Raw genomic sequence first — 25,495 nt, 5'->3', positions numbered from 1 at the left:
TCTCCTGTGTGAGGAGAGCCATTCCAACAGCACTATTACGCTGGAATTTGTTTTTCATTGGAAAGCCAGCAAGGGAGGGATGCAACGGAGAGAGACAGCGGAAAGAGAGAGAGTTGATGCCGTCTCTCACGAAGCCTGACACGGATTTAGCTCTTGGCATCGATAAAGCCCTCCGGCACACGATGGGAGACTCCCTCGTGAGAGCATTTCCGCCAGCACGAAGGCTCCTGGTATTTTCCCACACTGCCTGCTAGGATCCAAGGGCTCTTGGCCCAAGGGACACCTTAGCCTGATCTTCTTCACCAGGGCTCTGGAAAGAGTAGAGGACACCCGCCGTGTCCCCGCGTGTTTTTTCTGCGATGCAGAAAGCCAAGAAATGCAGGACCCCCAACCGCCTCCCAGCAAGAACAGGACCCCAAGGAAATGCCAACTGTTGATGAGGGGGAATGGAGAACTAGCACAGTGGGATCCAGTCATGTTGGGGGATAATGATCCCCTCCTCTGACGTAAGGAAGGTGGCAGCGACAGCTGTGCCCCTGTCTTTTTTCTTGCTCCCCTCTTCTCTTTTGCCGAAGGCGGCAGGTGTGACGACAATGCCTCTGCTTTGTCGGGCGAAGATGTTTCAACGCGGAAGACACTGGCTGGCTGAGAGAGACCATCAGGGCCTTCGGAAAAAGCCCAGGCTATGATGGTATTCTTAAGTTTCATGTCATTTTGAAACACGAATATTCCACTTTTGGCCACACAGCCACATGCAAGGCTGTCTTCTACAGAGCGCCTCCATTGGGCTGTCTAGCACAGTGGTATCTACACTGGCTGGCAGCAGCTCTTCTGGCTCAGGGGTCTCTCCCAGCTCTGCCCGGAGATGCTGCCAGAGGCGGCTGAACCTAAGCAGAGGTTCCTCCACTGAGCTGCGACCCCATCCCTGAAAACGACCTTCTGGGGTCCTCTTGCCGATGGCAGCTGCCGTCAGGCCTTGGCTCCATTTAGCTCCGTGTGTGTCTCCACAGACCAGGGATGAAGAAAGAAGGGAGAAGCTCCTATAGCAGGTCACCTTGGGATGTCCAGCTTGCCGTGAAAGGATGCCCAAATGCAGCACCTGCAATCTTGCAGCAGCACCTTCACACAGCCACCAAGGAAACAAGGTGCTTGCTTCCATGGGCATAGGAAGATGCCTGCTACCGAGTCAGACCCTTGGTCCATCTAGCTTAGTATTGTCTACGCGGACTGGCAGCGGCTTCTCCAAGGTTGCAGGCAGGAGTCTCTCTCTCTCAACCCTATCTTGGAGATGCTGCCCGGGAGGGAACCGGGAACCTTCTGCAGGCAAGCAGATGCTCTTCCCACGACACCCCATCCTTTAAGGGGAAGATCTTGCAGTGCTCACATGAAGTCTCCCATTCATTTCCAAACCAGGGCAGTTCCTGCTTAGCAAAGGGGATTCATACTTGCTACCACCTAATGGCACAGTGGGGAAATGACTTGGCTAGCAAGCCATCGGTTGCCGGTTCGAATCCCCGCTGGTATGTTCCCTAGACTATGGGAAACACCTCTATCGGGCAGCAGCGATAGAGGAAGATGCTGAAAGGCATCATCATTTCATACTGCATAGGAGGAGGCCATGGGAAACATCCGTTTTAACTGAGACTGTTTTGATTGTTTTTAATGTTTTTAGAATGTTGTTTGAAAAAGTTTAAATTGTTGTGTTTTTAATTCCTTGTTTTTGTTTTTAACTAATGTTTTACTTTTGTTTTTATCTTGTAAACCGCCCAGAGATGTGGGTTTGGGGTGGTATAAAAATATGCAAAACCAACCAACCAACCAACCCACCCCTCCTGTGTTCTACCAAAGAAAACCACAGGGCTCTGTGGTCGCCAGGATTTGTCACTGACTCGACGGCACACTTTACCTTTACTTTACTACGCTCGCTACCACAAGACCATCTCTCCTCATTATTGGGCACCTTACTGGGCTGACGTCACAGCAAATCAGTGGGCCCGCTCCAATCCATGTCAGAAACCACCCTCTGGCCTGCCCGGGCCCATGGGAGTGATGGGTGTTGAGGACGTGCAGAACGGCAAAGATGTTTTCCCGAGAAATTGATTCCCAGCCTCAAAACTACCCTGGAAGTTAGCAGAAGATTTTCAGTTTTAGCAGCTAGAAGTGTTTAGTTTCAGCTCAAGATAAGCAGAGGGTTATTTATAGTTGTGTGTTTACTTGTGTTCACAGAAGTCGTGTGCTTTGACTTGGCATCTTTCACTACTGTGCTAGCGATCCCTGAGGCTACAGCCACCGTGGCCCACTGGAAAAGCTCCTCAACCCTTCACTGGGGGCCAAGGAGCGCATTCACCAGCTGTCTGGTGTGATTCTGAAAACCGTATTGTTTATTTAAAATACGTCTACCCCGCCCCTCCAGTGAAATACTTCTTGGGGCATCTTGCAAAAGTAACAAAAGGCTTTTATGTAGGTTTTGAAAAAGGTTTTAAACAGAGGTGCATTATTTTTATATTCAAATTCAATATTTGCACTTTCAAATTGTATATTGTTAGTTTTGCATTGTTTTGATTATATTGTAAACCGATTATTTTAATGAAAGGCGGTATATGAACAATGACACACCAGCTCAGAAACATAGCGGCATTTGTGTAGAGATGGTTTTAATTAAAATGGCAGCGTTTAGATTCTACAATTTACATTTTTTTGTTTTAAAATCGCATTTCGGTTTCCAGAAAACAGAAGTTGCAGCTTATGAAGAGGAAGGGGAAACTGAAAACAGCCAAGGACCAGAGGGAAGGGTGGGCATACAGGAGTGGGCATAAGGAAAAGACAAAAGATTTTGCGAGCATGGAGGCCACATGGGGCCGTCTTGCCGTACAATCTGCACGGAGAGTGTATCTGTCTCAGACGGAAACAACACTCCTATCGCCACCTTTCGTCTGCCTCTCAGCCACCTTCCTCCGTGGCCTTTTGGACAAACCCCGCCGTCCTTTTCAAAGCCTCCCTTTAGCTCTGGCAGAGCTCAGCCACTAACGACAGGTGCTAATCACCAGGCAAGCAGGCACAGATCAGCTCGGCCACTTGGATGATCAGATCCGGGGGCTGGGGCACCAGTGTTCCCAACAACAGGGCTTCCCAGATGTTGCTGACTACAACTCCCAGGATCCCCAGCTGCAATGGCCTTGGCTTGGGGATTCTGGGAGTTGTAGTCCACAACATCTGGGAAGCCCTGTCAGAGGGGACACTGGGTGGGAAAGGCCAGCCCAGCGAGAGTTTGGGGTGGGTGCCAGGAGACCTGGAAAAGGAAGCCGCCTTGAGTTTGATGGCTAGCTGGCTGGGAAAGTGGCCACAAGACTAACAGTAGCAGCTTTGTGGATAATGCCCAGGTTCTGTGTTGCTTGGGCCTTGGCACAAACTGAGTGGCACTTACACTTGTTTGTCACCGGAGCCCCGAGTTCAAAACACAGCTCCTGGGGCAGAGTCCTGGCCCTGCCTTGCCCCAGAAGCAACCCCGTCTTTGCAGATTCCACTGGCTTGCATGGACAGGCAAGACCCGCCCCAATATTCTCTCACGCACGCTTGGCATGAATCGGAATACAGCCGTCAAATTACTTCCAGCACGCCAAACCACAGGTGGGGGACGTCGCAATCGCTTGCGGGCTGGACAGACAGGAAACCGCCGGGCTCTGCAGGATCCAAAGAATGGGCAGCAGCCAGGTGAAAAGCAGGTCGCACCCCAGAGCTTCACGACTGCACACCAACTAGAGTCGCGCCCTTGTGGGGGTGTCCAGGGAGGAGATGGACTTCTCTCTCCAGGCGGTCCCAGGAAACAGGGAAGGGTCATCTGGTGGGAGCCGGAGAAAAGTTCCCCACACGGCAGCTCCTCCTCGGTACACTGAGGCAACTTTCCACTCACATCCATTTCTCTTGCTGAATACAAGCAGACTGTGCTGAATGGGGCCTCGGGCATTCGGGACAAACTGCGGCTACTGCAATGCCCCAAGGCTGGAAAGCGTCTGTCTGTCAACACGGGCCTGTTCCCCTCTCTCTGCCTGCAGCTTGCAAAACATGCCCCAGCCGCCTCCTGCCTCCAGACCCCTCTCCTAGAGCAGTTCCGGGGGGGGGGTGTCTTCCTCTCAGAGGCAGACCCTTCTCCTTCCATCACCATCATCCTCATCACCTGAAGTGACTCCTCTCTCTCTTTCTACCACAGCTGAGGCAGAGAAGGGGGGGGGCGGGGGGAAGGAAAGCCTCCTTTCCAGCAGAATTCCTGCCCGCAAAGCATCAGGAAACATCGGAGGCCTCTAACGCGGAAGTCTCCAAGTCCGTATAAGAGAGTCGGACCCCGAGGAGCTCTTTGCTAAGCAGCTCCATTGTCTTGGAAGCCCCCGAGAGGTCCCCGTTCTTGTAGAACTGCAAGATGTGGCCATTGGCTTCCCCATCGAAGGCCGTCCCGTTCTGGTGCCAGTCCAAGCTCAGCGTGTGTTTCCCCAAACTGCTCTCGCTGTAGATGCCATCCATGGGCCCCGGCGGGTAGAAGTCCAGCGCATACTCGCTGATCTGCGCGCTGGTGTTCTCGGCATGGACGGAGGTCCTCTGGCTGGAACTGGAGGGCTTGAACCGTTCTTTTTTGCCCAGGATGTGCTGCCCAATAATTTTATGGAAGGTGTGCCGGAACTCCTGGACCCGGTAAGCGTAGATCATGGGGTTGACCACGGAGTTGGCATGGGACAAGATGATAGCCACGTACATCAGCCAGAGAGGCGGGCGAGGGCAGCACGCGCAGAAGAGGATGTAGCAGTTGACGATGTGCATCGGCAGCCAGCAGAACGCAAACCACCCGACGATGATGGACAAGGACTTGGCCGCGTGGACCTCCTTCTGCAAGGTGGAGCGGGCCCGCTCTCCATGGGCCACCTTGTTCTCCATCTGCTTGAGCTGCCGCCGGGCGGCCATGAAGATTTTCAGGTAGATGCCGAACATCAGGAGGAGCGGGAGGAGGACGCAGGCGAAGAAGTTGTAGTAGACCATGTACTCCATGGTGACCACGGACTCAAACTGGCACGCCAGAAGGCCACTGCTGCAGTTCTGCACGGACGCGTTGCTGTGGCCGCCGCCCTGCTCGGCCCCACGGGAGGAGTATTTGTGCCAGCCCAGCATGGGCGTCAGGCCGATGATGAAGGACAGGACCCAGAAGATGGCAATGATGCCTTTCGCCCGCGAGCCGGTCACCAGAGCGTTGTACCTGGAAGGAGAACAACGTTGAGACAACAACATCAGAGCACGGAATCGGGTGCCGTCTAAGTTGCTCGCGGGCGGGCACAAAAGGCCGCCCCGTCCAGCTCACGCCCAGCAAGAATCCTCTGTCACAAGGCAAGCTGATGCGATAGAGATACAACTCTCATCACCCCCAAATATTGCCCCCCGTGGCTGGGGAGGATGGGTGTCCAAAGTCTGCACGAGGAAGGCCGGCATGGTGCAGCCAGAAATCACGACTCTGCAAATCGGTGCACCTATTCATGCCACCAACGACAGTTCCCAGGAATCTTTGTCACTTCACGAGTGCCGCACCCACCCTGCGGCACCTTCAACGGTGACCAGTCCACTTCCGGGCTAGATTCAAGATGCTGGTCCCAACCTTTAAAGCTCTACACGGCTTGGAGACGGAGTACCTGTCGGACCGCATGGGCCCATGACCTGCCAGAGTCCTCCGTTTGGCACCTCAGGCCCTGTTCATGGCCCCGCCAGCAATGGAAATCCAATTGGCAAGGACTAGAGACAGGGCCTTTTCGTTTATGGCCCCTCGGCTTTGGAACACCCTCCCCAAATAGCTTCACCATGCTCCCTCCCTCCATTTTTTAAAAACCCAATTACAAACACATCTACTTAAGCTTTTTAATATTTTATCTGCTGCTTCTATCTGGTTGGATGGAAAGCCAAACCTGGTCTGTTTTTACCATTTTATCCATCCTGGCTTTCTCCAAAGAACCCAGGGAACTGTCTTGAATAGTGGTGCTGAGAATTATCTGGGAGAGATTCTTTTTGCCCACAGAAAGGCAGTTCCCATGGTTCCCTGGCAGAAAAAGAAACCTGTTGAACCCATTTAAAGCTGTAGTGTTGCTATGCTTTGTGAAAAGAATGTATTATCTCTCAGAAAATGTATTATTTGCATCAGAATTGAAGAAAGGTTCTGGGGCTCAAAGTAAGCCAGGACCCTTGCCTCCTAACTCCAGATATATGGGGTCTGGTTGTGGTAAGAGGAAGAGAGATGGTCTTGGGGTAGCAAGCATGAATTGTTTCTTTTGCTAAGCAGGGTCCACCTTGGTTTGCTTTTGGCTGAGAGACTACCTGTGAGCACTGTAAGATATTCCCCTTAATGGCTGGAGCAAAATGGAAGAGCATCTGCTTTGCATGCAGAAGGGCCCAAGTCCCCTCCCTGGCAGCATCTCCAAGACAGGGCTGGGAGAGACTCCGGCCTGCAGCCTCGGAGAAGCCGCTGCCAGTCTGGGTAGACAATCCTGAGCTAAAGGTCTGACTCAGTATATGGCAGCTTCCTTTGTTCCTAGGTTTGGAGAACACACACCGTGCCAGCCAGCCTTGATGCGTGAGCTCTCTCAGTCTACCTGCCCAGGGAACATGGGCTTCTCCTGGGTCGCTGTTTTTTACCCAAAGTGACTTCTAGCTGCTCTGCTTATGAACTTCCTGTGCTCAACAGTTGTGGTCCATCTGAGAACATTCTATGACATCACCGCAGTGTAGCCAATAGCAGGAAAGAAGGAGCAAGAGCTTGCATAAGCGACATAGGCCAGCGCAGCAAGAAGGAACTTCCCGCAGGCCACTCAGTGGGCTCGGAAGCCACACTAGGGGAGACGGAAGCTAACCCCTTGCACCACAGTCGCCTGGTCACTTCCAAGAGGAGAAGTGGCAAAGCGTCATCCAACTCCTGCTTTTGGTGTGCTTTTTAATATGCCCCAAAGCACACAATCTGACTTGCATCACACATACGCAGCTGACTTCTAGCAAGCAGGGGCAACGTTTTAAAAAACATAGGAAGCTGCTTCCTACTGAGTCAGACCCTCGGTCCATCTAGCTCAGTGCTGTCTACACTGACTGGCAGCGGCTCTCCAAAATTCCAGGCTCAGGGGGTCTTTCCCAGCCCCACCTGGAGATGCTGCCAGGGACTGAACCGGGGACCTTCTGCATGCAAGGCAGGTTCCCCCTGACAGGGATTCCCGCATGTTGTTGACTACAACTCCCATCATCCCCAGCCAAAGGCATTGCAGTTGGGAGTGATGAGAGTTGTAGTCAGCAACATCTGGGACTCCCTGGCTGTTCCAGGGAACATACAGTCTACCACTGAACAAGATGGCCCCATTCCCTTCAATAAAGGGAAGCCCTAAAAACTTACAAAAGCTCTAAATGCTGACTTGTTCGGCCTGGCCTTCCAAGGCTTTTAAATTGTTCTTCAGAAGTTTTAATTGGTTTTAAATGGCTCTGAATCAGGCGTGCACGTGCGTGAGCACACCTTTTTTGATGTCCACTCGGTTGAATCAGGAAGGCCCCACTCTGAAGACAGGTGCGCACACCCTGCCTTGATAATGCCGCCCAGAACAAAACCCATTCTGCTCAGAGATGGAAAAAATCAGAACACACACGGCTTCTGAATGGTTTCCAATTTGTTTTTATATTGTTTTAATGGTGGTGTTTTTGTTTTTTATTTGTTATGTACCGCCCAGAGCCTTTGGATGGGGCGGTATAAAAATGTAATAAATAAACAAACAAATTTGATTCAATATTAGCAATATAATTTTCATATGTAAACCCACCCCCAATTTTTACTGGGGGTGGGGGCTGCATATTTAATATCTGACCTTTCAATATCTGATTTTTATTCGATAGATAGATAGATAGTTTTTATATCTGACCCCCAACCTGGGGGTCTCGGTCAGCTCACTTCTTCCTGGGATGACTCCTGCAGCTGTTTCCTCCCTCCCTCCCTTTCGGGTCCCCCCCCGCCCCCCCGCCCAGCTCCGTCCCTGCGTTCCAGGCTGAGCTTGGCCCCGCGGCCCCAGCAACCTCTCTCCTCTGCGGCTCCTTCTCCCTGCTAAATTCCTTTCACAAACATTTAATAATGAAACATCCTCCTCTCTGCTCTCTGCGGGTTTAGTTTCCAGGCCCCGGAGCAGATGGCTTCTCTCCCAGGACAAGTCAAAGCCCCAGCAGGGGAGGGAAGTCACAGCCTCCGGAAGCCGCCTTCGCGCCCCATTTCAAAGGTTGAAATGGCACTTGCGTCATTCACGCCCACAACTGCCCTGCGAGGCAGGCCACCTTCCTCCCCATTATAAGGGGGGAAATGGAGGCGCAGAGAGAGGAGCTTGCCCAGAGGCTTGGCAGGTGAGCATCGTGCTCACAGATCAGACCCCAACACTCTACAGACGCAGGAAGCTGCCTCCTGTAGAGTCAGACCCTTGGTCCATCCAGCTCAGGACTGCCAACACTGACTGGCAGCAGCTCTCCAAGGGTTCAAGCAGGAGTCTCTCCCAGCCCTACCTGGAGATGCTGCCAGGGAGTGAAGCGGGTTCCACGTGCAAGCAGATGCTCTGCCTCTGAGCAACGGCCCCATCCCCTAAGGGGAATATCTTGTAGTGCGCGCTCATGTAGTCTCCCATCCAAATGCAAATCAAGATGGAGCCTGCATAGCAAAGGGGGCAATTCATGCTCACTGGCACACAGGGAAATGACTTGACTAGCAAGCCAGAGGTTGCCAGTTCCAATCCCCTCTGGTATGTTTCCCAAACTATGGGAAACACCGCTATCGGGCAACAGTGATACAGGAAGATGCTGGAAGGCATCATCTCATACTGCGCGGGAGGAAGCAACGGTCAACCCCTCCTGTATTCTACCAAAGGCAACCACAGGGCTTGGTGGTCTCCATGAGTCAGCACCGACTCAACGGCACACTTTACCTTTACCACAAGACCAGCCCTCTTCAAGGGTTTCAATGTATCCTGAGCAAAGAAGATAACGGGTGTTGAAATGCACAGCCTGGATTTTCCAGACCGAAACTTCATCACTGTCTTATCCTTTACCGGGGGGCGGGGGGGGGGACCTGGGCTCTCCAGCCGTTGCTGAACTTCAACCCCCATCACCCGCACCCAGTGTTCCCTCTCACAGGGGTTCCCAGATGTTGTTGACTACAAGTCCCAGAATCCCCAAGCAAACGCCATTGCAGCTGGGGATTCTGGGAACTGTAGTCAACAACATCTGGGGACCCCTGCTAGAAGGAACACTGCCCCCAGGCACAATTGTAGCTCAACGACAGCCAGAGAGCCCAGGTTGCCTCCCATTGCCCTAAATATTCATGTTCAGCATCAACCATGGCAGTTCCACATTGCACTGACAAATACTGAATCTTGCACATCATGTGCCTCCCACAGAATCTAGCAAACATTTAGCAGAAGGGCCAGCCAGGGTACAGAAGGCGGCACCTCCTAGCGGCTGCAAGTGAGACGCCTGCAGCCCAACATGTGGTTCTCCAGCCGAAACAGAAACCAAACCAGTCTGGGGCCAGTGTGTGTCCACACACAGCCTTTGGCCTCTGCCTGTAGGGTACAAGAAGGGTTTCGCGATTAGCTGTTCCCAGCTGCCAGAGGCACCCATGGGGTAGGCTCACTCCCCTGGTCCTGGAGCCTGCAATCTCCCAGCCCCCCTCGCCTCTTCTGCCAACCCTAAACGGATTGGGCCCTGGGTATTTAAGAGAATATCTTCTTCCCCACCGCCCACTGAAATCATCAGGAGAGGTCCGTCTGCAGTTGCCACCGGCTGGTCTGGTGGCTACTTGGGGACGGGCCTTCTCCGTGGCTGCCCCAAAGTTTTGGAACGTGCTCCCTGCTGAAATAAGAGCCTCCCCATCTCTGACAACTTTTAAAAAGTCTTTAAGGACACATCTATTCACCCAGGCTTTTAATTAAACATTGTTTGAATAGTTCTAACGTTGTTTTAAAACATCATTTTGAAATGTAAATTGTTGTAATGTTTTAACTTTGACTGTATCGTTTATTTCGTTCTAACGAATGTTTTAATCTTTGTCGTCATTTATTTTAACTCATGTTATAACTTTTTCTGCTTGGTGGTTGTTTTGTTTTGCTGCAGAAGAACTAGATGGACAGGGACTAATGCAGTGTGTATTGAATGTTGGCCCTTGACCTAACAGGCAGGCAGGCTGATGACAAGGACCTGGAAGTTTCACAGACAGGGCTCCCCAAACCGCCCCGAAATCCACTCCCGATTGGAGTGTGCCAGTCCACACTGGATTTAACTCAACCTCCTTGTGGGCTCTCAGGGACCAGGACAGGCAGGGCTTTGGTTTCCCTCCCCAAGGGCGGCTGCAAATTCTGGCTCAGCCCGAGTTATGTCCGGGGTAAAAATATCCTCTATTTCCAGCAGCTATTGAAAAAAAAAACTGGGGGGGGGGGTGCGTCTGCTTTCTCCGAAGGTGTTGATGGAGGTGCTGATGGCTACGCCAATGGTCCATCTAATCCCTCAAATTAAAATGCCTCGAATCTGCTGCATGAGGCACAGAGCCATGTGTGAAAGACTGCCAGGTGAAAATCCTCCCCAGCGGTGCCTTTCCTCACACTCCTATGCGCAAATAATCTCACACACTCCCCCCACTTCTGATCAGGAACCAGGCTTGCCACTGAGTCAGGGAGGCGGGAGCGAACTAAGCAAGGGGCATTTCCCAGCCAGTGGGGTCCCCTCCTTCGGGGCCTGTCTGTCCCTCCTTGTTCCTCAGGGGATGGAGCCCCTCTGCGAAGAGCATCTAGGTTCCCAGTTCCCTCCCTGGCAGCATCTTCCAGAGAGGGCTGAGAGAGACTCCTGCCTGCAACCTTGGAGAAGCCGCTGCCAGTCTGTGAAGACAATACTGAGCTAGACCGACCAATGGTCTGACTCAGTAGATGGCAGCTTCCTAGGTTCCTCCCGTGGGGTCCGTTTCCCACCTGCCCCATCGGTTTCACAGAGGCCAGAACCTGCCTTGCCCACTGGCCATGCCTGCAATGCTTCCCTTGCTTCCCACATGGGGCACAGGGGTTGAAAAGGAGCCATTAAAAGCACGGAGGAGGAACCAATTGAGGAAACCTGCTCACCCCACCCCACCCCACGCCGTTTCCTTCCTGACGGGTTTTCTACTAGCCTTTCCAGACGCAACAGTTTTGTTGCTGCTTGGGCTTAAAGAAGTCCCACTTGAACTTTCAGGGGCATTGCGGGAGAGGAGGAAGGGGACGAGAGCAGCTGAAGGCCCTTAGAAACTTCACCACCGCCAGGAGGCCAAGCACGGGCCAGATCGCTGAGTCTGCCCAGCTGTTATCCCACGGCTGGAGAAAGGCGCTGCTGCGTGCCATTACAAATAGCATCCCCCCTCCCAAGGGACTTGCATTCAAGCAGACTGGGAGGACTGGGGGAAATGACAAGATGACACAAGGACCTTCCCAGGGCATGCACACGGCTGGGGCAGCTACAGTTTAGGATGTGGGTTCTTGTGCGTGTGTGTCTGGCCTGCCAGGGGATTCTCCTTTCACCCCACAGCATCACGGTGTGGCTTTGTATATGTGGGGACGGAGGGCAGTTCAGAAGTAGCATCTTCACACGCTGGTTTATAAGCCGTGGAAGCGGGCGTGACGTGTCCCCTTGGCTAAGCAGCATCTGCCCTGGTTTGCATTTGGATGGGTGACTGGATGTGAGCGCTGTCTGCTTTAAGATATTCCATTAGGGGATGGGGCTGCAGCTCAGTGGAAGAGCATCTGCTTGGCACGCAGAAGGTCCCAGGTTCAATCCCTGGCAGCATCTCCAGGTGGGGCTGGGAAAGGCTCCCACCTAAAACTTTGGAGGGCTGCTGCCGGTCAGTGTAAACAAGACTGAGCTAGATGGACCAAGGGTCTGACTCCATATACGGCAGCTTCCCGTGTTCGATTTCCAGTTTCAGATTCTAGAGGCTCTTGGTCGCAAACTCATCCTGCTTCTGTTAGTCCCGGGGAGGCGAAAATGCAATGCAGGGCACTCAGACCCCCCCCCCACCCCGGCACCACCTGAGCATCTTATTCAGCGCGAGAAGCTCCTGCACTTTGGCTTCTTCTTGGGACCACGACTCAGTGGCTAAGCACCTCTTTCCCACGAGCTGAGACCCAGAGATGGAGGAGCCCACGGCCTCTCACTGCCACCCAAGGCAACTTAATGCACATTCCAAAATTCCACCAGCAGAGCCTACACATTTTAAGCACTTATCTTTTGCACAGTCCTATTGGGGTGTGTGCGTGTTTTGTTGTTTTTAGAAGAACTTTGCTTTTTCAAAGAAGAAGAAGCAAAGCAGCAAGAGATACTCTGAGTACAGAGAGAAATAGGAGCTTGTTTGTTTGTTTAACAAAGGGAGGTGGAAAAGGCCAGAGGCAGGAGAGCTCAGCCAGTTGGCCACAGAACTGCGTGCAGCAGCGCAAGAAGAGAGAATTCGGGCACGGAAGTGAAGGACTCGATCCCCACGCGAAGATGACCCCCTGCCCAACCAGCAGCCCCTGGAGGTGAAGTTGCAGAGCAAGATCAAGAGTAGGAACAAAGCCCGAGAAAGGCTGGACGAGGCGCGCACTAGAAACTCTCAGGGGGGTTGAGACCAAATTCCAGGGTCTAAATCTGCACTCACAATTCAGCAGCTTCGCTCTTTTGAGTCTCCCTCGGAAACCGTCACCCGCACTCTGAATACAGCCGGGTAGTACGACGACACACTTCCTGTTAAGCCCAAGGTACCTGCTCCAGCAACCTGGCTGAAGCTAAGCAGGGCTGGCCCTGGTTGGCACCTGGATGGGAGACCCCCTGGGAACCCCATGAATATTCATATATTCATGAATATATGAATATATATTCATTTATATGAATATAAATGCAGTGTGCGTGTGTCTCTCTCTTCCATTGCTTGACCAACTGGCTTGACTCTGAAAAACCCCCAAGACCACAGAAACATAGGAAGCTGCTTTATACCGAGTCAGACCCTCAGCCCGTCTGGAGAAAGCGGGTCATGTCCTTCTGTATTGTCCTTCTGAGATATTTGTGCTGGTTTTATTACCCCACTCCCCCCCACCCCCCAAATGCAGGTAAGTCTGATGAGTTTTATTTCCCCTGACCTGAATGTATCTGACTGTATCACAGACAGAGTTGCTAAGTTCTGTTCTGCTGCTTTCACCTGTCACCGTAAATTGATTGCACAGTCTTAGCTTTTATGTTTTTATGATGGTTTTTTATGTACGGCGTATGGTGCATGATATAACTTGGCACGTGGGTTCTGTATTTAATTTATTTATTGCTGGCCTGTGACCACAATAAAATCCATCTTTCTATCTACCCTGAGTCCATTTAGCTCAGTACTGTCTACACTGACTGGCAGCGGCATCTCCAGGGTTGCAGGCAGGAATCTCTCTCAGCCCTCCCTGGAGATGCTGCCAGGGATGGAACCGGGGACCTTCTGCATGCCCAGCAGATGCTCTGTCCACTGAGCTACAGCCCCATCTCCAACACGGCTGACTCTCTTTGCCAAAGATAAATCCATTTCCCCATAAGAACATGCAAAAAGCCCTGCTGGTGTCCCCTCCCAGCTGGCGTTAAGGGACATCTGTCAAGGAAAGGGAATATTGTGCCTGCGACTCCTAGCGATCACATTCCATGTGATTTCCTTGCTAGGAGTGGTTTGCCAGTGCCTCCTCCCACGCAGGATGAAATGATGCCTCCGGCACCTCCCTATATCGCTGCTGCCAGGACTCACAGGGGTTCAGCCAGCATTGCCCCAATATGGCACCAGCATTGCCCCAGGGTCCTCCAAAGAGGGCACCAATATCCTCTTGGGCAGCTTGAAACACAAGATCGGGACACTGGCAGAAACCGCCCCCTGCCTTCTGCCAAGTTCGTCCCGCACCTTTGGCGGCTTACCTTAGAGGAATCCGGACCGCGATGATCCGGTCGATGGCGATGGCGAGGAGGCTGAAGATGGAGCTCTGGGTCAAGACCAGGACAAAGCAGACGATGAAGAGGCAGCCGTAGAAAGAGGCGCAGAAGCCGGTGCTGATGGCGATCGCGAAGGGGATAGCCAGGAGGCCCACCGCAATGTCTGCGACCGCGAGAGACACCACAAAGTAGTTGGTGACGTTCTGCAGGTTGCTGTTCAGGTAGACTGCCCAGCAGACGAGGATGTTGCCCAAGATGGCCAGCACCGCGATGACCAGTTCCAGGACGATATAAGCCACATCCAAGGCAACGTTGTTCCCGTGCGCTGGAGTGGTGAGGTTAGGGCAAGGAGGTGCCATTGAAGCCCAATGTCCATATCTGCAGCGCACTGGGCGATGGGCACACACCTCAAGTTGTGCGGGACCCGAAAGGAGCACGCTGGCCTCTGGCTCCCATTAGCCACGGCAGATCCCCCTGTAGGGGACGCGGCCACGGCCACGTTGCTGCGCAGGCAAGAAGACGCAAGCAAAGGTCTTCAAGTGAGTAAACAGGAATGCCCGCCTTGTGTGTAGGCAGGCTGGTGTCTATGTGAACACTGGATTTCCGGTTGAAATTTCACATCACTCTCCGCCGTTTCCTGCTTTCATTGCAGTCTCTCCCGCAAGCGCTCTTTCCTCCTGCTTTCATTCTAGGGGCAGGGCTGCGGAAACTTGCTCCAGAGATGCCCACTTCACCACTCACTGCTGCCCTGGAAAAGGAGAGGGAAATGTCTCAGCAAACCCTTCTCCCTGGCAGAGGCCAAGGCACCGTCTCCACTAACACAGCACCCAAACCATGTGCTGGTTTTCTCAGAGGCCTCCCAGCTCAAACAGAAGGCAGTCGGTTTTACAAACATCCAGGCTGAGAAACTCAAGGGGCCCAACTTTCGCAAGGCTACCGAATGGGCTGTCAGGCGGCCCGTCAGGAAAGAGGAGAGACCAGAGAGCTAATTATGTCCCGGGAGCAAATGGGCAGATTTATGCTTTGGTGCCAGAGTGGAAGACCGAGAACGTGGGGAGCTGCTTTACGGGTGTGGGTGTGTGTGTGTGACACCCACAAAGTGGAAGTGTGGAGCCTTTCCTATTTCCCCACCAAGGACCAAGCAGCGGAGGCCAGGTTCCAGCTGTCTCACGACAGTGATAATCAAGAGCAAAGACAGTGAAAATAAAAACAAGATTAGCTTGTGCTGTGCTTCTGATCTCAGGGCCGTAATCTAATTTGGGGGCTCTCATTGGTTTAAAGGCTTCCTGCTCTCTTGGAGGAGAGCAACTGGCGCTCTCTCTGGGGCTGCCAAGAATTGCCATTATCACACAACTCCCTGCCACTCCCTCCTGGGCCGGTTCACATGTGACAGGGACCCACAAGTCCACGTGACATCCCTGAACCACAGGGACGTGCATTTCCCCACCCACCGCCACCCTTCCACCCAAGCAGGGTGGATTTGATTTAAATCAAACTGATTTAAATCACGATTTAAATCACTAGCAGGGTGGATAAAAATCAAAAAAATCCAATTTAAATCAAAAAAATTGGATTTTTTTGATTTAAATCGGATTTTTTTGATTTAAATCGGATTTTTTTGATTTAAATCGGATTTTTTTTATTTTTATCCACCCTGCTAGTGATTTAAATCGTGATTTAAATCAGTTTGATTTAAATCAAATCCACCCTGCACCCAAGTGAGCCTTGGGAAAACTCCACTTCTGATTTAGGTTGAACACAAAACAGAACCTACCACAATATCCCAAACGACTTAACCAAGTTCCCCAAAATAAACCTAGATCTGAATGCAAAGTTTGAAGTGGGTTTCAGATCTAGGTTTGGTTTGGGAAACTTGGTTGGAATAAACCCAGATTGGTGGGTTGGGATGTCATGAGAGATTCCGCTTGTTTTTAATCTAAATTAGAAGTAGAATCCTCCCCAGGTTTGTGCAGACAGAGAAGCAATCCGTGTAGTCCAGAGAGCTGGTCTTGTGGTAGCAAGCATGACTTGTCCCCTTAGCTAAGCAGGGTCTGCCCTGGTTGCATATGAAAGGGAGACTTGATGTGTGAGAATTGGAAGATATTCCCCTCAGGGGATTCCCCTCTTCTGGGAAGAGCAGAAGGTTCCAAGTTCCCTCCTTGGCAGCATCTCCAAGAGAGGGCTGGGAGAGATTCCTGCCTGCAACCTTGGAGAAGCCGCTGCCAGTCTGTGAAGACAATACTGAGCTAGATGGACCAAGGGTCTGACTCAGTAGATGGCAGCTTCCTACGTTCCTGAATCAAGCTTTAAGTGGGGCTCTGTGCAGCACCTGAATCGGCCCAGGGTGTTTGGGTGTATGGAAAATTGGGCACAGGATTAAAAGCAGCAAGAGGCATGGGCTCTTCCACTAGTGAATCCGCCCCAGTCCTCAACATTTATGGTAACTGCCAATAAAAAGTTCTGGAGAAGTAGCTGTATTCACCTACTACAGCAAGAACGAGGAGGAGGAAAGCTGGTCTTGTTGTAGCAAGTAGGAATTGCCCCCTGCTCTGCCTGCAGAAGATTTTACACACACACACACACACACACACCTGTATGATCCCTGGCAGCATCTCCAGGTAGGGCTGGGAAAGATCCCCGGCTGGAACTTAAGAAGTGCTGCCTGTCAGTGTAGACAACCCTAACCTAGAGGGTCTGACCCTGTAGAAGGCAACTTTATGGACTCATGTAACTGAAGGCCATAAAACCGTAACCAAACAACAAAGCAGACAAATCAACTATCAGGCTAAACAAAGGAAATGATTGTAAACAAGGATGTGGTCCCCTAATCAGTCTTGGGAGGGAGAGCAGGGGTTATTTCTCCCCACCACTGCCTCTAGCCTGATCCAGACATTACATTGCATATGCCTTCAGGTGTCTGTAGACCGTTTTAAAAGTGAACCTGTCTAGTGGCACTTTATATTGTTTTTATTTCCCCCCACTTTTTTAGAATAAAATTTACAGTGCAGAACAAAATTAATCCAAACACAAACAGCAAAACATCACACAACAAACCCCGATTCATCCGTCCATCCACATTCTGATATTATCTGGGGTAAGAAGACAACTATTATTTTCCCAATTGGTATAAAGAATGAAATCTGACCATATTACAGAAAAAGAGTTATTTGCGGTCTGGTTTGCACAGGACCGAATAATATGGGTTAACTTTTTCTGAGATCACGATATGATGCCATGGATGCTTATACCAAATAGTAATCAGCATGGTTTAATTTTTCCAGGGCTTGGCTATAGCTAAAGAGGCAGCAGTTATCATAAACACCACTCTTTCTTTTCTTTTTTGAGGACACATCAGTATTGACTAATGACACTTCATAATTAATACTTGTTGCTTAAGCCTGCATGGACGACAGGCTTCTCCAGATGCAGTAAAGTATACATGGGTGCAGGAAAGGAGAAAATAAACCACTGGGGCCAGAATTCTGTGAAATGCAAAAGGTTTCCCTAGAATCGGCAGGCTGTCTTCCTGTGTGCTAGTCTTAACTTTCTCTCTCATTAGGAACACAGGAAGCTGCCGTATACTGAGTCAGACCCTTGGTCCATCTAGTTCAGTATTGTCTGCACAGACTGACAGCAGCAGCTTCTGCAAGGTTGCAGGCAGGAGTCTCTCTCAGCCCTATCTTGGAGATGCTGCCAGGGAGGGAACGTGGAACCTTCTGCTCTCCCCAGAGTGGCCCCATCCCCTAAGGGGTATACCTTACAGCACCCACAAATGTAGTCTTCCATTCAAATGCAAACCAGGGCAGGCCCTGCTTAGCAAAAGGGACAATTCATCCTTGCTACCAGTGTTCCCCCTAAGGGGTATGCGCGTGCTCATAAGTTTTTGGATGTCTGCTCAGTTAATTTTAGATCCCGCTCAGGTTAATCAGGAAGGTCCGACTCTGAATGCACATGGTGCGCACACACTGTCCTGATACTACCACCTAGAACAAAACTCATTCCGCACCCAGACGAAAAGGGTTTGAGAGAACACTGCTTGCTACCACACCACCAGCTCTCTTTAAGAAGACCCAAGTATTTCTGCTTCACAGATTGCATTTGAGGCAGGCGGGGGTGGGCATGAACACCCTGCAAATGTTCCATGTGCGACCATCAAGATGGCATCAGGGCTCCAAGAGGGCATCGCCCAACCAGCCAGTTTGGGAGCCCTCTCTTTCTCTCCCTGGGACAGACCCCCGAAAAACTGGATCTCACCCTCTGGGCACCAGATCAATGCTTCCTGGCTAGCCGGGGCCACGTCCCTCCCGCCTGACCCTCGCCATTAACTAAGTTTCCCGGGGCCTCCTCTCACAAGCCCGCAGCAGCTGCCCTCTTCATTTTTCATCCCCGAGAACAAGCTGTGCCACGGCAGGACTCGGCCGCTGACAACCAAATTGTCTCCTAAAAACCCAATAAAGCAGCTGGGTGAAGACCTGCCTGTGTCTGTCGGCACCTCTCCGTTGGCCAAAGGAAGCCAACCGAGGTGAGGCTGATCATTGCTGCGATCGCCGAGGAGGGGAGCTCGGAGAAGTGAAGTGTCCCCTGCAACGCCTTCCTGGCGGGGGGAGGGATTCGTGCACAGCAGGCACCCCAGGGGCCCCGAAGCCACAGAGCATCCCGGCAGAGTCAGGCCAAGGGCCCAGCACCCTGTTCCGAGCAGTGGTCAGCAGGGCTGTCCTTCGGGCATGGCAAGCAGAGGGACTGCCCCAGGGCCCCGCTCTTTTAACCCCCCCCCGTTAGAATTGACTGGAAGGGCCCCCCACCCCACCCTGGGCCCTTCCAGGGCTCTCTAAGGAAATCCCTGGTTTGCATCTGAATGGGATTCTTCTGCATGTGTGAGCATTGTGAAGAAAGAACATGATGGCGTGCTCCAAGCAGCGTTCCCTCTCACCGGGATTCCCCAGATGCTGCTGACTACAACTCCCATAACCCCCAAGCAAAGGCTATTGCTGATGGGGATGCTGGGAGTTGTAGTCCACAACACCTGGGAATCCCTGTTGGAGGGGCTCCAAGTTCCCTCCCTGGCAGCATCTCCAGGCAGGAGATCTGATCTGCAACAGGCAGTAGGTTTTAAGCAAAGAAGTGTCTAATATTTAAAGCTCCGAAACGCAAGAGCGCACTTGGCTAATGCAGAGGTTCCCAACCCTCAGGTCCATAGATGCTGTTGGTCTACAAGCCAGCCGTGGCTGCGGGTGATGCTGGGACTTGTAGTCCAACCACGTCTGGGGACCCAAACCGGGATATGCTTGTGCTTATCTGCTTCTGCTGTCGATCTGTTTGAGGAGGAGCGAAGGTGGAGGAGGAGACGGCAGCTTTTCTACTGATCGAGCCTGAACCGCTAATACCAGTTCTAACAACAGTGATGCAAGCGGGGGGTAGGAACATAGGAAACTGCCATATACTGAGTCAGACCATTGGTCTATCTAGCTCAGTATTGTCTTCACAGACTGGCAGCAGCTTCTCCAAGGTTGCAGGCAGGAATCTCTCTCAGCCCTATCTTGGAGAAGCCAGGGAGGAAACTTGAAACCTTCTGCTCTTCCCAGAGCGGCTCCATCCTCTGAGGGGAACATCTCACAGTGCTCACACATCAAGTCTCCCATTCATATGCAACCAGGGCGGACCCTGCTTAGCTTTGGGGACAAGTCATGCTTGCCACCACAAGACCAGCTCTCCGTGTGTGTGTGTGTGTGTGTGTGTGTGTGTGTGTGTTGGTGGGTAACTCTTCTGTGTCCTCTCTTCACATGGGCTGCATTTCTATTTGTCTTTTAGATATTCATCAGATTCCAGTAACAAGAGGAAATTAAATATTAATAACAGACAATTTCCCTGGCAGTTGTTTCTCCATTGAGAGGAAGCTGCTACCCAGCGAGTGCCATTGCCGCGGCTGGCAAAGAGCCCAATCCAAAACTTCGGCGGCCTTTTGCAGGGGGCCTCTGCTAGAATGGCGAAATACCCCAAGAGCGCCACGGAGGCTGGACAAATGTCCCGGTGTCCGTACCCGGGCACAGCAAGGCAACAAGCTGGAAGGCAAGAACTCCAAGGATGAGAGCTGGTCTTGCACTAGCGAGCATGAGTGGCCCTCTTTGCTAAGAAGGGTCTGCCCTGGTTTGCATTCGGATGGGAGACTACCTGTGAGCGCTGTAAGATATTCCCCTGAGGGGATGGAGCTACAGCTCAGTAGAAGAGCACCTGCATGCAGGGAAAGGCGTTCTCTCGGGAATGATGGGTATGGTGGGCAGTGTTCCCTAGGAACCTACCACCTACTGAGTCAGACCCTTGGTCGATCCAGCTCAGTATTGTCTTCACAGACTGGCAGCAGCGGCTTCTCCCAGGTTGCAGGCAGGAGGAGTCTCTCTCGGCCCTCTCTTGGAGATGCTGCCAGGGAGGGAACGTGGAACCTTCTGCATGCAAGCTGGCAGGCGCTCTTCCCCATCCCCTGAGGGGAATATCTTCCAATGCTTCCAATGTGGAGTCTCCCATTCAAATGCAAACCAAGGTGGACCCCGCTTAGTAAAGCCATTCATGCTTGCGACCACAAGACCAGCTCTCCTCCTCTGCACTGTGGAACTTGCAACACCCTTGACGAAAAAGAAGCTTCGGAGGAGCTTTCCGTGGGAAAGGGGAATCCCTCACTTCTGCCTTTAGACGCTCTCCAGGAACACGGCCGACCAGGATTCCCACTCAAGCCAGGGGTCCCACCAAACCTTTCTCCCGCTGCAAGAGCCCATCTGCTCTCACAGTGGCTACAGCGACCAACGGGGCCAGGCAGGCTTCAGAATCCTCTGTGCCTCCTTGTTAGCACCACCAGCTGCAGACTTGATGTGTGAGCACTGGAAGAAATTCCCCCCAAGGGATGGAGCCGCTCTGGGAAGAGCAGAAGGGTCCAAGTTCCCTCCCTGGCTTCTCCAGGATAGGTAAAGGTAAAGTGTGCCATCGAATCGGTGTCAACTCGTGGCGAGCACAGAGCCCTGTGGTTGGCTTTGGTAGAATACAGGAAGGGTTGACCGTTGCCTCCTCCCACACAGTATGAGATGGTGATGCCTTTCAGCATCTTCCTAGACGGCTGCTGCCCAATAGAGGCGTTTCCCAAGCCACGCCCCCTACTGAGCAAGGCTTAATTAGCACTGATGGTTTTCCTAGGCAGAGACGTGCCCGAGCAAAGAGAGCCATGGAAAAACCAGCCCGCTGGAGAATGAACCTTACGCACGCTTATCAGGAAGTTAGCCCCACTCAAATCAGGGCTGCTTTCCTGTGAGTAAACAAGACTGCGTTGCCCATGCTGTCATGGCGGCCCCAGAAACAATTCAAGTATTAGTCCCTGGGGCTGGGGAGGCTACAGTTTTTGGAAGATGTCCTTACAAGGTTTTTGAGCCGCTGAGCTTTCAAAGAGAGCCTATCCTCTACGTGACTTTGCCCCCATCACTGGTCCTGTTGTGTTTGCTTTCTCTTATCTAAATGGCACGCATGAGGGGCCCGGTACAGATCGAGACCACGGTGGTGGAGAACCTTAAATCCTGCTCCTCCATAAGCCATTCCCAGAACATTCCCCACAGGCCGTTAAGAAAAGCTAGCAGGTCAGGGTCAGGGATGCAATGCAGCTCCCTTCCAGTCTGGCACCAAATGTAGGAAGCCGCCTTACGCTGAGTCAGACCCTTGGTCCCTCTAGCTCAGTGTTGTCTACACTGACTGGCAGCAGCTCTCCAAGGTTTCAAGCAGGAATCTCCCTTCCAGCCTTACCTGGAGATGCTGCCAAGGAGTGAACTGCAAGCAGACCAGCCTAAAAAAGCCACTCAGTAACTCACTCACTGTTTGGAGGCTATTTAGTTAGCCCTAATGAAGACGGGGAAATAACCTGCCTAGGAATCCAGAGGTTGCCAGTTTGAATCCCTGCTGGTATGTTTCCCAGACTATCGGAAACATCTATATTGAGCGTGAGCAATATGGGAAGATGCTTAAAAGGCATCATCTCATACTGTGAGGGAGGAGGCAATGGTCAACCCTTCCTGTATTCTACCCAAGACAACCACGGGGCTCTCTGGGCGCCAGGAGTCGACACCGACTCAACGGCACACATTCCCTTTAAGGAAGGGATTCCCTTCCTGTGACTTAAATCTCAGGTGGTTTATTTCAGCGAACTGAAGATTTAATCCATATAAATGTTTCCATGGAAATTACTTCCAGATATCAGGGCCAGAAACCAGCATTCGGACCAGGGCCTGGTCTTTCAGATTTCAAGGTGGGGCAGGGTGTGAGGACATTCAGTCACTGAGTACGCAGCAGCAGCAGCCTGTGGGGCACAGATTTGGAAGGCAGGACACAGAATGGGGAGGGGGCTGCAGCTACCCTCCTCTCCCAAATGCCCCCCACCCCGATGCTTTGTGTGTTCAGGATCGGTCCGACATTTTCAGTTTGATCCCTTTGCGGCACGATAATAATGGGTCTCTTCCTCTGCAGCAAGTTGTGCACAAACAGCACTCGAGCACATTGATCTCTTAATGGGAACTTAGTCCAAAAGGTTCTTCCGTCGCCTAATCCGATTCGGCACACTAAGTGCCATTTCCTGCTCTACCTGTCCGTCACGGTCACCGGCTGACACAAGCCAGGCTGATTCTCCCCATCTGTCCGGGTTAGGGGGCGGGGGGGGGGGCAGAATGGGAAGCCACACACCCACCAGATGGCAACAAAGAGAAGGTTGATGGATGCCAAACCATCGCGCCCCAAGGCTGCCACAGACAGAACCAGGCTGTTCACTAAATTCAGAACGGTTGCTAATTTGAATCTCCCCCCATTCCTCCTTTCTTTAAGCAGCCGGCCCTTGAGCCGTCCCACTCCCCAGACAAGCTGGCTGCTTACACACTCTCTCGGGAATAAAAACTGGTTCCGTGCACCTGAGGGAGGCAGCTCTGGGCGAGGTGAGCTCATGCCGTGATGCATTTATTTCGCCTCTCGTTTCGGCCCAGCCAAATATGCCGATTCGCCCCAGGCACCTCTCCAACTTCCTGAGACCAACACAGAGCTCTTTGCACACTCCAAGTCCCTTTCTGCATCTGCAGGGATGGCCGCTTTGTTTTTACACCCACCCGCCGCGGCGACCTGTTCACCAAGATTCAAGAAACCCCCAACCAGACAGAGCACCAAAGCAGACTCTTCCCAGGATCAGCCTTCCCCATGCCCCACCCCGCCCCACCCCACCCCACCCCTTGGGCACCAGACTTTGCAAAACTCCTTTGAACAATGAGCCAAAGGTAAACCTACTACAGTGCCTAAGCGGGGGTCCACCCTGGTTGCATTTGGATGGGAGACTTGATGATGTGTGAGCACTGCAAGATATTCCCCTCAAGGGATGGAGCCGCTCTGGGAAGAGCAGAAGGTTCCCAGTTCCCTCCCTGGCAGCATCTCCAAGAGAGAGCAAGATTTTATAGGACAAGATTTTTTTATTGAACCAACGAACTATCAAAGCATACAGTACGTTACCAAGATAGGGCTGAGAAAGATCCCTGCCTGTAACCTTGGAGAAGCCGCTGCCGGTCTGTGAAGACCATCCTGAGCTAGAGAGCCCAGTGGTCTGACTCAGCAGATGGCAGCTTCCCAGGTTCCAGGCAGCTGGGTGAGCTCCAGGGGCGGGCTGGAGAGGGGAAGGCACCCAGAGACGGCCCCAGAGCCCAGGGGGCCCCTCCAGAAGGGTCCCCAGCAGCCTGGAGAACTGGAAGGGAGAGGCGCATCCCTGAAGGGAGCGGTAGCAGCCGAAGGGAGGCAGCCGGCTGCAGGGAGGAGGAGAGGGGAGGATGCAGGTCACTTCTGGGGAGACGCAAGCGAAGCTCACGCAGCCCACACGGACCCCCAGGACTCTGCCCCCCCGCCCCACTCCTCTCCCCACGGCACCGCCAGCTTGGCCGAAGGCCCCTCTTCATTCAGCCTCACAAGCCCCCCCCCGCGCTACCTGGCGGTCTCCTCCGGGCTGGCCCCGACTCACCTGGGCGTCCTCCTGGCCACAGGAAGCCCAGCCTTGGAGCCCAGAAGCGGCTTCAGTCGGGGTCCGCCCTGGCTCCTGCCTCGGTCGCTTACGGCCGCCAGTGTGGGGCAGTGCTGGGGGCGAAGCCAGTGCTCCAGACCTCCGCGGGGGCCAGGCAAGCTGCGGGGGGCGCCGCTCCGTCTCGCGGCATGGGGGCCCCCTCGGGAAGGAAGGCCAGGAGCCGCCGCCGCCGCCGCCGCCGCCGCCTTCTACCCCGCGGGGCTCAGCAGCACGTGTGGGGCGGGCGCGCTCGGGAAGTCCAGCCCCAGCCCGCAAGCAGCGGAGGCGGAGGCTTCTTCTCCCCCGCAGGGCAGGCAGCCCGGGCCAGCTCCGGTGCACAGTCCCCCTCTCCGCCGCCCGGCCCACCTCGCAGGGCTGTTGTGAGAATAAGCTTGGTGGGGAGGGGGGAGGAGAGAAGAGAGGGCGGCACCAAAAGCCAGCCGGCCGGCCGGCGGGCGGGCGCGTCGCACAGCAACCCTGCGAGGGAGGCTCGCACCCTCCTCTGCTTGCCACCCTCCCGGGGCGGCAGCGTCCACGGCTCCGCCAGCCGGCTCTCCTCCAGGCGCGCACGGGCGCGGGGCATGCCCAGCCCGGCCCCACCCTGCGCGGCCTTGGCGGGGGTGGGGGGGGCAGCGGTGCTCTTCTCCCCGCGCCGCGCAGCTGGAGTCTCCAGCTTGGACACGGTGGGGCGCAAGAGGCCTGCGGGGTGCTGGGGGGGGGCAGCCCCTCTCCCCCCCTCGGCTTCTTGCGCGGGGCCAAGGAGTCTTACCTGCCCCGCAAGCAGCCGGCCCGCCACGAACTTCTCCCACCCAGGGACGGGCTCCCTCCTCCGCTTACCTGCCTGGCCGCCGCCGCCGCTGCTGCTGCGGACTCCGCGCCCGGCCGCCCCTCCCCGCCCGGGCCGAGCCTCCTCCGTCCTTGGCCAGGCGGGCGGGCGCTCCGCGGAGGCGCACCACCCGCGCCCCCTGCTGGCCCGCAGCGGCCCCGCCCCGCCGCCTCTTCGCAAGAGTCCGGACCTCCTCCGGCCAGGCAAGGGGCTTCCCCTTCCTGGGCACCTGGGAAGCGCCCTTCTACCGAGTCCGGCCCTTGGTCCCTCTTGCTCAGGGTTGTCGGCACAGACTGGCAGCGGCTTCTGCAAGGCTGCAGGCAGGAGTCTCTCTCGGCCCTGGCTGGGAGTTGCTTGCTTGCTACCGGGGAAGGAACTTGGAACTGGCGGGCGCGCCGGCCCCTCAAGGGGACTCTCTCGCCCTGCTCACCAGTAGCCTCCCATTCAAATGCAAAGCAGGGTGGACCCTGCTTAGCAAAGGGGACAGGTCAGGCCTGCTACCACAAGACCAGCTCTCTGCCCAGAAACCAAAAGCTTCCTGCCTGCACAGCTTGTGCTTGCTTTGTCCATTGAAAGTGAACAGCCCCTGGAGGGAACCATCACTTTCTTCGGAGCAACTCACCCCTTCCAGAGTAGTGAGC

At 53.6% G+C, this 25,495-nt stretch overlaps 1 protein-coding gene and 1 non-coding gene across 5 annotated transcripts; one reads left to right on the top strand and one right to left on the bottom strand.

Moving 5' to 3' along the window:
- Positions 1 to 2,633: 2,633 nt before the first annotated feature.
- Positions 2,634 to 25,046, bottom strand: ADORA2A (adenosine A2a receptor). Of its 4 annotated transcripts, none has more exons than XM_053279170.1 (3): positions 24,866 to 25,046; positions 13,963 to 14,725; positions 2,634 to 5,239 (listed from the first exon to the last, which is right to left on the bottom strand). In XM_053279170.1, exons 2-3 carry the CDS (start codon positions 14,334 to 14,336, stop codon positions 4,279 to 4,281), a joined length of 1,335 nt encoding a protein of 444 aa, XP_053135145.1. In that variant the 5' UTR covers positions 14,337 to 14,725; positions 24,866 to 25,046; the 3' UTR covers positions 2,634 to 4,278. The 4 variants fall into 4 exon arrangements, with proteins under 4 accessions (XP_053135145.1, XP_053135148.1, XP_053135147.1 ...); XM_053279173.1 differs by lacking the exon at positions 24,866 to 25,046 and adding an exon at positions 24,798 to 24,822; XM_053279172.1 differs by lacking the exon at positions 24,866 to 25,046 and adding an exon at positions 23,957 to 24,309.
- TRNAA-GGC (transfer RNA alanine (anticodon GGC)) lies at positions 11,770 to 11,841 on the top strand. The gene has a single exon. It is a non-coding gene; the product is annotated as a tRNA-Ala (tRNA).
- Positions 25,047 to 25,495: the final 449 nt, after the last annotated feature.

Source organism: Hemicordylus capensis, chromosome 15 (assembly GCF_027244095.1).
Source record: "Hemicordylus capensis ecotype Gifberg chromosome 15, rHemCap1.1.pri, whole genome shotgun sequence".
Taxonomy (NCBI): Eukaryota; Metazoa; Chordata; class Lepidosauria; order Squamata; family Cordylidae; genus Hemicordylus; species Hemicordylus capensis.
This window is presented reverse-complemented; position numbering and strand designations above follow the sequence as displayed.